The 10,151-nt window shown below is 45.0% G+C and overlaps 1 protein-coding gene across 3 annotated transcripts in view; it reads right to left on the bottom strand.

Moving 5' to 3' along the window:
- Positions 1-251: 251 nt before the first annotated feature.
- TRAPPC8 (trafficking protein particle complex subunit 8) overlaps positions 252-10,151 on the bottom strand; it is a 60,203-nt gene continuing 50,303 nt past the window's right edge. For all 3 annotated transcript variants that reach the window (XM_068128291.2, XM_068128292.2, XM_078784858.1), the window contains exons 24-29: positions 7,004-7,056; positions 6,744-6,899; positions 6,090-6,188; positions 5,438-5,583; positions 2,256-2,342; positions 252-2,052 (exon numbers count right to left, since the gene is read on the bottom strand). In XM_068128291.2, coding sequence (XP_067984392.2) covers positions 1,800-2,052; positions 2,256-2,342; positions 5,438-5,583; positions 6,090-6,188; positions 6,744-6,899; positions 7,004-7,056 — 794 coding nt within the window. In that variant the 3' untranslated portion in view covers positions 252-1,799. The remainder of the gene's footprint in view (positions 2,053-2,255; positions 2,343-5,437; positions 5,584-6,089; positions 6,189-6,743; positions 6,900-7,003; positions 7,057-10,151) is intronic.

The raw sequence follows: 10,151 nt of genomic DNA, 5'->3' as shown, positions 1-10,151 counted from the left end.
TCAACTTCCATATAAATAGGTTTGGGTACTTCCATCCTCAGAGTAACTACCTATTGTCCACTTCCATTCTGATATAAAAACAACTTCTGCCATCTTTGCCTCAATGGTTTTCCTGGGCGTAACATCATCATCACAAGTCGGCCACAACGTGTCACCCACCACAAGTCGGTCACGCAATCGTAATGATGGTTGCAAACTAAACAGGGCGTTCAAAACCACCGAACGCATAAATGCAACGTTGGAACGGTGACTATGGATCGAAATCGAGTTTATTTCCTGTCGTTTCACTCATAAAAGTATACATACAGCGCAATTCGTGCAAAAAAGGCCGTGGTCAAATCAGAGCATAAACATCTCCAGAAACAAACAGCAGCACTTTGTGCATACACACTCCGACCGCACACTTTGCCCATCTTCAAATGGAGGCGGAATGCCAGCAAGGGCATGCGGCAGAGGCAGAAAGGGCTGGAGACGGAGTCTTATTCTCGTGTCACCAAGAAATATCAACAGGAAGCTGAAAAAAAAATCAACTCCAGCAACCCTCCACCCAACCACCACCCAAATAACCCTCAGATTGACACCACAAGCAATCTCAAGCCTCTCCTTACACCAGACTAAGGTAAAAACCCTGTGCAATGCCAACCTTTCCATCACGACAAACCATATTTACACTTCATGACCATCTCAACGTCTCTGGGTGACTCCAGCACGAGAACGACAATCGGTGTGCTCGCCATGCCACTGTGCTAAGAGTGGCACCGTGAATGGAATGAAACCGACCGTGGGACCACTGCTCCGATTCAATCGCCTCAATCGATCAATACCACTATATCGGCAAAAATGCTGCTCGTACAACGTTTCACGGTGCCGCCGTCCACAGAAATGTGTTCTTCCGAGGCAAAGAGCTTTGAGAAAGCAGTTTCACCCTCGGAAACTTTGGTCGTCCACCCTTCAAATCACAATTTCAAAAAAAAAAAAAAAGCTCCAACACCGCAGCCCAATTTACCCACACGCTAAACGACCCAACCTCTTGCGGTAAATTTTAGACCGGAAAGAGTGGCATGATCTTCATTTCACCGTGGCTTGTGAAAACCGGCCACACAAAGGTCGTTTCACTTGCTTTTGTCGAGCCAGGTCTCCGTCGCTCCTGTCAGATTACGGGTCCTTTGTGTTGGAGGCAGTCTCGGCAATCATTTGCTGTAGCTTCCGTAACGCCACTCGAGAGGAGGGTCAACACGAGTGACTCGTTTCTCCACCAGCCACCTCTGCACATCTCCACCTTCCGTCAGTCTCTGGATAATCCCTCATGATATCACCGTGAACAGAAATGAGACAACCAGACAACATAGAAACCTGAACATGGATGAACAACGATGAAGCAAATATGCATCATTGTTTCCCAACAACAATTAAAAAAAGAAATAATCATTGAACGGACACCACAGGAATAGCTGGACCATGACAGGTGCCCCGGCAGCAGCGGGGGTTTTTAAACATTTGTTGAAAAAGGTAAATAGATTATCTACAAGTAGACAGGAGATATGTTAAGCCAAAGAAAGGCAGATGGTGTGAAATGTACAGATATGATGAGGTGATAATTTCAGGATGGAAGAGTAAAAGGCTTTCAAGTGAAGAAGTGAAGACTTTTGAAGGGAAAAAATAAATGAAGAAACCTAGAATATGAAAGAAGCGAGACGGAGACGATTTTGTAAGTAGAGGAGCAGAGGTGACGAGATTGGAGGTAAACATAGAAAGGCAAGTGTTAGTGGTGTCAAACAGATGGACAGACACTAGGAGATTCAGCACTCTGCGTTCTCAACTACGACGTAAGCCGGTGCCGGCAGCTGCTGATTGATGAAGTCCATGTGTGGCCCGGTGCCCACCTCGACCGCGTCTGCGGTCGTGGCAGAGATGTGCACCGTGGCAAGGTCGAACACGCCTGGTCGGGGGAAACAGGCCTGAAGTGGTAAGTGGTGCGAAGAAAGAGGCGGTAGGGAGAGACGATGGTGAACACAGCCAACCCAGGTGAAAGCGGCCTGCGTTAAATGCGGGCTGCAAACAGAAGGAATAAGGGAAAGAAACAATTGTTTGGTACGAGGAGGAAAGAGAGATGACATCCCCAGTCAATACAATGGGTCAATGGATCGCTCCCCCAATCCGAGTGTTCTGGTCTTAAAACCCAACCGATTCAAGATGCATTATGTTTTCCATTTCATCAGGAGTGTGACCAAAGATAGGGTAAAGGAGGAATTTACCCTGGTGTCGTGCTTGAGTTGACAATGACATGCAATGGATCCGTGCAGCAATTGTAAAGCACCAGCACCACCGGTAGGGTGCACAGCCTGCACACCACGCCACATAGCATACCATCATACCAATAAAATACGCAATTTGGTTGTCTGTCTCTGTCTGATGATTTTTGACCGCAATACACCATTCGGTCGTTGCTTATCCAATCTCAACCAAACTTCACAGAAGGACTAAGGGTCACACAATGAAGGTTGTAGCAAATTAATTTGCCTCCCATCCCAAGGGGGTTTTCCCCGCGATTGGGGTTGCGTGTTCAGGTGTATATCCGTGTTAAGATAGCTTTATCATGGCGTTTTTCCAAGGCCACTTCTAATAAAACCATAACATTAATGTGATTACAAACCAAAATTAATAATATCTCCCTCTCCCCAAGGGGGTTTTCCTCCTTGAACAAACGCCGTGTTAACGTTTATACAGTCGTGGCCAAAAATATTGGCACCCTTGCACTTTTTTCAAATAACTCACAATTTTCTCGAAAAAGAAGTTGAAATTGACAAATGTATTTGGTCTCCACAATTTTTTATTTCACTGTTAATATTACAGAATTTTTGTTTTTGATTCAGTACTTAATATATCCTTTTAAATCGGAAAATAAAAAGAAATGGCATTGACAAAATTATTGACACCCCAGACTTAATATTTGGTAGCACAGCATTTGGACAAAATAACTGCAGTCAAACGCTTCCTATAGCCATGAATGAGCTTCCTACACCTCTCTACTGGCAGTTTGGCCCACTCTTCTTGTGCAAACTGCTTCAGTTCCCCCAGATTTGAAGGGTGCCTTCTCCCAACTGCTGTTTTCAGATCTCCCCACAGGTGTTCAATGGGATTTAGATCTGGACTTATTTATTGCTGGCCACTTCAGAACAGTCTAGCATTTTGTCTTGAACCATTCCTGGGTGCATTTTGAAGTGTGTTTGGGGTCATTGTCCTGCTGGAAGACCCATGACCTTCGACGGAGACCCAGCTTTCTGACACTGGGTCAAAATTGTGCTCCAAATGCCTTGGTAATCTCCTGATTTCATGATGCCATGCACACATTCAAGGTACCCAGTACCCTAGGCAGCACAGCAACACCAAAACATCACTGCACCTCCTCCCTGTTTGACTGTAGGGAAGGTGTTCTTTTCTTTGAAGGCTTCATTTTGTTTTCTGTAAACATAGAGATGATGTGCTTCAACAAAAAGCTCTAATTTGGTCTCATCTGTCCACAGCACATTCTCCCAGAAGGATTTTGGCTTGTTCAGGTGTGTTTTGGAAAACTCCAGTCAGGCTTTCTTTTGTCTCTCTCTCTCTCAGCAGTGAGGTCCTCCCCTCCTGGGTCTCCTCCCATAGAATCCCCTTCATCGAGTCGGCAACGGATGGTGCGAGTTGAAACTGTCGTAACTTGGGTCTGAATGTCAGCTTGCTCCACCATTCGAACAATCCTTCACTGCAATCTTCGATCAAGTTTTCTCTTGCGGCCACGTCCAGGGATGTTGGCTGCAGTGCCATGGGCTCTAAACTTCCTCATAACATTGCGTACGGTGGACACAGGAACATCAAGGTCTCTGGAGATGGACTTGTAGCCTTGAGATTGTCAATGCTTCGCTACAATATTGTCTGACCTCCTCAGACAATTATCTGGTTTACTTTCTTTTCTCCATGCTCATTGTGGTACACACAGTGACAGAAAACAGCAGAATGACTCCTTTTCTCTATTCAAACTGGTTGAATGAGTGATTTTTATATTGCAGGCACCTGCAACTCACGACAGGTGAGTTCAATTCCAAAGTAAAGGAGAATCACCTGCTTGAAATCTAATTACTTCGAACAACTTCTAAAAGGTGCCAATAATATTGTCCGGGCCATTTTAGGATTTGTGTGTGCAATAAGCTAAGATTAGGTAATTTTTTCAGCTTTTTTTGTTTGGTTCCACTGCAAACCAAAGAAATACATTGTGGATACCAAAATATATTTTAATCTCAACAATTTTCTGGAAGAATATGGTGGACATGCTTTGAAAAAAAGTGCAAGGGTGCCAATATTTTTGGCCACGACTGTAAATAGCATATAGAGCCGTTTTCGTGGGAGCACCGATGCCTACCAGAAGTAAAAATATTATAAACTGCAAACACATATGATTACCTTTTTAACAGTAGCTAATGCTGTTTAACACTAAACTAAAACTAGAACACCACTCAGTAGAGCGCATACTCCCGCCGTGGGTGGCCGCTGCTGAGCCCTATCTTCCAATGGTAAAAAAATCCTTCAAAAAATACCTGCATCCAGAATAATATCCTGAGCTTCACCAAAAACTAATCATCCTACCAACTTTCATCCAAATCCGTTCAGAACTTTTCCAGATATCTTGTTCACGAACACACGAACACACACACACACACACACACACACACACACACACACACACACACACACACACACACACACACACACACACACACACACACACACAATCGAATGCATTACTCCCTAGCGGGAGTAATAATTAGAGGAATCACGACATCCATGAGGCAAATTTTACTTACGGAACTGAGCGAAGATCTCCTGTAATCTATATACCCCACAAGGGTTGATAACATGACCCTACCCAACGCTAACATGGCATTTTTCATGGTGGCCTTTTGAAACAGTCGCTCCTGCTGTTTAACACAAAACTGAAAGGGAGGAACTCCGAGGTGTGTTCAGTTACCAAGCAGCTAGCTAGCGGTAGGGAGAGACGGCCAGCCAGGCCAGCTGTTACTTATCAACAGTTTTAAATGGAGTGCTTGCTTGAATTATTAAACAACTTGACTAGCACTCTAAGAAACTTGGCAAATTAACACGCCCCAACGTTTTTAAGGGCCACCCTAGATCTACTGTAATCTATATACCCCAAAGAAGAATGACCCTTCCTGCTGCCCCCGTGGGTAATGGGTGTACCAGTACATTCAACCTCACAGCAAGTGGACCATCACAAACCATACAAGCATTCCACCAAGGTATACAGGCTACCAGGTGTCACATATACCCAAAGTGCACACTTTATTTAGAACTGCATTATAAATTTTGTTTTCCTCCAGTTTATAAAGCAAATATCATTTGAGTGGTGAATGGGCCAGTGTAGACCTCCAAGACTTTGGCTCACCGTTTATCCTTGAAGCTGTGCCGGATGGTCGATGAAAATCTGAAGCTGCAGCGCAACAGGGAAAAGTTTGGGCTCGCATAGGCCACGTTGAGCGACGACTTCTCCAAAGTTACCGTCTCCAAGAAAGGTGTGGAACCACACGGAGTCTAAGATGAGAGTGAGAAAAAGGAAGGTGGAGCTGCATTCTCAAACCACCTCTTTACTGCAGCTAGCCGTTTGTCAGAGTGATGTAATGCAATCAAAGTCACGTGAGCAACCACTGAATCAGATCAAGTGTGTGCGCATGAAAAGTTTGTAAAAAATTACAACATCCAATGTAATGCAAATCTGAAGTATATCTACGGATGGGAAACTGAAGCTCTTTGTTCGTGCCCAACTGTGTGGTTAGTTATCCCCCCTCCCCCCTTCACCCACCCGCGCCCCCGAGTTGGGAGATTAGTCACCTTCCTCTTTCCTGCTGCCCACATATATGTAATTGGTTCTCTCAAATTGCTTTCACGCACAAGTGTCCCTCCCACCCTGTTCTCCCATTGGTGGTCGTGGTGTAGCCTTGCCGTATCATTCCTTAAAATCACTTCTCATTATATAGTCTTGGTATTTAATTTCACATGCTGTGGTTGGGACACTGTCACACGGGAAAGTACAATTGCACCTGAAGGGTTCCAGAGAACGATTCTTGGTCCAGATGCTGGAGGCAGATGTGGTGTTGGCCCATCAGCTCCATCTCCTTAGCACCTTCTAGCACCACGGCCTGCAGAAAAGCACGAGCACATGCGTGGATGCACATCGACTCTCAAAAGGGTACTGCGCATTTCACAAGGAGACCCCTGTTGTCACAAAAACATCGATCAGAACTTGCAGGGAAATGGCCTGGCATGGAAATCATGGACAGAAGAGACAGCAGAGACAGCTCTTCAATCCACCATGAGATTCCTATATTCGATCATGGAAATTGAATTTTGGTAAAATGCTTCGAGTGGAAATACATCGGCGTACGAGGCAGAGGATATAATACGGTTTCATGTCCTCGTTACATTCGCATCAAAACATGTACTTTCAACTGTGCTGGGACGTGGGCAGGTGGGGATGGGGACGGGGGAGCAGAGGTGGGACAGGGGAAAAAAGGAATATGCCATTGTTTTTGTTCCAACAAAAGGGTACTGAACTTCGATAACCTGAAAGAAAGCGACGCTGTTGAGGTTTATGTGAACCACAGATGGATTCTCACATGGTGGTGAAGTAAGATACGTTTGGGGGAGCATAAACCTGTGAAGAAGAGGATGCGTTGAACCTGACATTCCCTCACCTTCCACAAGATGATGAGCCCAAATTGGACTTGACACCTTTTCCGAAACCTGTCCAGGTGATAGAGTACATCCCGCGACCGTCCCCTGCCACGGAGGTTGCGCTGTATAGCGCTGATGAAAAAATCCCGGCAGGGACTGCTCCAGCTAGGCACCTGCTGGGCTCGCAGGTGTTGAAGGAAAAACGAAAATAAGAAATGACAAAACAATCCAGAAAAAATGACACGAAGGAAGAATTTCAGGTAAGCAATACAGAACTTACCTGTTCATTCGAGAAAGATATGTTGGAAAAGATCATCTCGTCAGCTTCTTGGCCTGGGATGTTCCAGTGGGGAAGGGAAGAGATCAGATGGCAAGCTGTGTTTGCAATATCGAATAATAAGATTCCTGACAACACCACAAATGTAGACGGGAGATCCGGTGAAACGCTTCCTTAAACTATATCAGCCCTTGCTAGTGCTGCACTCGGATGGCCGTTTTAGTCAAACTAGTACACCTGCCCACTATGGGCATGGCAGGGGGTCATGTTATTATCCTTAATATCATTGCCAATTATTGTCCCCCGTCGCACAGCGTAGCGAAAGGGGGACTATGGCTTTCCCCTCCGTCCGTGTGTCCGTCCGTCCGTCCGTACGTGCATGCGTGCGGGCGTGCGTGCGGGAGCGAAGGACCGCATTCAAATTTGGTGTGTGGGTGCAACCCACGTCAAAATCCAAGATGGCCGCCGCCATGTATGTCTGATGCCATGTATGTCTGAACCTTGTGAGATGAATATCTTGAAAAATAAGCGAAGTTCCAACTTCTAATCTGGTGTGTGGGTGTATCTAGGCATAAGGAAGTACGCTATTGAAAATTGGGTCGCCACGTCAAAATACAAGATGGCCGCCACCATATATATGTCTGAACCTTGTGAGCAAAATATCGCGAAAAATAAGCGAAGTACCAACTTCTAATCTGGCGTGTGGGTGTATCTAGGCACAAGGAAGGACGCTGTTTAAAATTGGGTCGCCACGTCAAAATCCAAGATGGCCGCCGCCATGTATGTCTGAGCCTTGTGAGATGAATATCGTGAAAGATAAGCGAAGTACCAACTTCTAATTTGGTGTGTGGGTGTATCTCGGCATAAGGAAGAACGCTATTGTAAATTGGGTCGCCACGTCAAAATCCAAGATGGCCGCTACCATATATATGTCTGAACTTTGTGAGTGAAATATCTTGAAAAATAAGCAAAGTACCAACTTCTAATCTGGTGTGTGGGTGTATCTAGGCACAAGGAAGAAGGCTATTGAAAATTGGGTCGCCACGTCAAAATCCAAGATGGCCACCGCCATGTATGTCTGAACCTTGTGAGCGGAATATCTTGAAAAATAAGCGAAGTACCAACTTCTAATCTGGTGTGTGGGTGTATCTAGGCATAAGGAAGAACGCCATTGAAAATTGGGTCCCCACGTCAAAATCCAAGATGGCCGCCTCCATGTACGTCTGAACCTTGTGAGCGAAATATCATATCATAGCATGTTTTCTGCGTCTTCCACTTTGTCAACTCATCACTTCACCGACGGGGGACCTAGGCGTAATGCTTGTTATCACTATTACTTATGCTACATCAGGTCATTGAAACGATCAGACCGTGCCTCACCATTCTAAATTCCAAATCATAAAATTTAGTTTGGCGAGGGTGTCAAGGAGGGCAATATTGCAAAACCCCTTGGGGAGTGGGGATATTGTTTCGGAATATCATGAATATTATGCCATTATCACAAGTGTTATTACCCTCACCAGAGGAGAGGGTATTGCATTTGAGTCTGTCTGTTTGTTTGTCCACACAGAATAAATATGATTTTCTCTGTAACCACTGGTCCGATTGACAATAAATTTTCACCATAGGTGCACCTCCTCCTGCATAATTTTTTTTGATAATTATGATGTCGTACACCACGTGGTACGGGCGCCATCTTGGAAAAACCGAAAAACTTTGCACCTCTATCTCCAAAAGCGCTGCATAGAAAAAAATTGAGATGGCTCATTTCAAAGAACTATTCATGGGGAATAACATGGTAATGATGATGTCATAGGTGCCTCCATTATGACGTCATAATTCGACAAGTACAAAACTTCATCATTCATCCGATCAAGCGTCATCTTGGGATAAATAGGTGGAGAAAAAAAATGACGCCATCGGTCATCGGAGATCTCTGGTTCGGCCGCCATAATTGTTTTAACACAAACGCCTTAAAAAAAACCCACGGAAAACATCCTGGTGAGGGTCTGCAATCTCTGATTGCAGAGCGACAGGAAGGGTACTATCATTAACCCTTGTGGGGTATATAGACTACAGTAGATCTTCGATCGTGTATAAACGATCAGAGAGATCTCGCGAGATCACGGCGAGGTCACGTCTTTTCGAAGCTGTTCCATGCGCTCACGCTTTCGAAGCTAAGTGATCTTTCTCAATTGTGTTTTTGTCGAGACTGTATCTATCTTTCGGTGTATGTACCTATAGCATATCTTTTGGCAAATTTTCGGTGCTAATTTTTCGTACATGTATACACAATCGTCGGTTTATGCGTATCGAGTATTCTGAGGCCTAGTACTAGTACTCGTAGGCTTGGACACCGTACCGTCTCCGACCTTGTGGTTTTGTTTTTCTCTCAGCGATTCGTCGAATGCGCTGCATTTATTTTCGTTCTCTGTTTCGTCCCAGTCGTTCACCCCATATAGTCTAGTAGGAAGACTAGGTCCCCCTGCACCCCCCGGAGATATACTTCTAATCAGTGTTTCTAGATTGGAAAAAATGTGTAGAAAATGACTAGCTATGGCCCCAAGCTGAAAAAATGTCCCACATACCATTTTTATGCAAATTACTGCTGCAAATTTTATGCAAAATTATGCAAATTTTATGCAAATTTTTGATGAGGAGTAGAGTTGAGGGGTCTTTGAGGGCTTCATCGAGGTGCTCTCGGTTGCAAGACTGGGTCATTCTGAGAAGCACAGCAGGGTCAGAGATCATGATGTTCTCCTCCTCAGTGAATCTCTCCATCAACAGCCTCTCCATTGCCTCACACACTGTTTTGAGGCAAAAGAGGGACTTTGCGTAGGCCTTTCCACTGAGAACACCTTTGAGAGATCCACTTGTTACTAGTTGTGCCTCAAAGAGAATCTCTGCATATCCAGAACCACGCATCTTGTGTCCAGTGAGCATCCCGATGTAGTTCATGGATGTGTGGAAGGGTCCAATCGTTACTACATGACTAGCAAATTCATTTGGCCAGCGCCAGATGATGGGAAGGGCTTTCATGCAGACACCCAGATCAAATGTATTCAGGACCCATCTCTGACCCACCTCAGCAGTTGCTGCCTCGGAACGCTTCAGTAGCTCACGAACAACTGCGTTGTCTGTGATCGGTTGG

Source organism: Myxine glutinosa, chromosome 9 (assembly GCF_964187855.1).
Source record: "Myxine glutinosa chromosome 9, kmMyxGlut1.1, whole genome shotgun sequence".
NCBI lineage: Eukaryota > Metazoa > Chordata > Myxini > Myxiniformes > Myxinidae > Myxine > Myxine glutinosa.
This window is presented reverse-complemented; position numbering and strand designations above follow the sequence as displayed.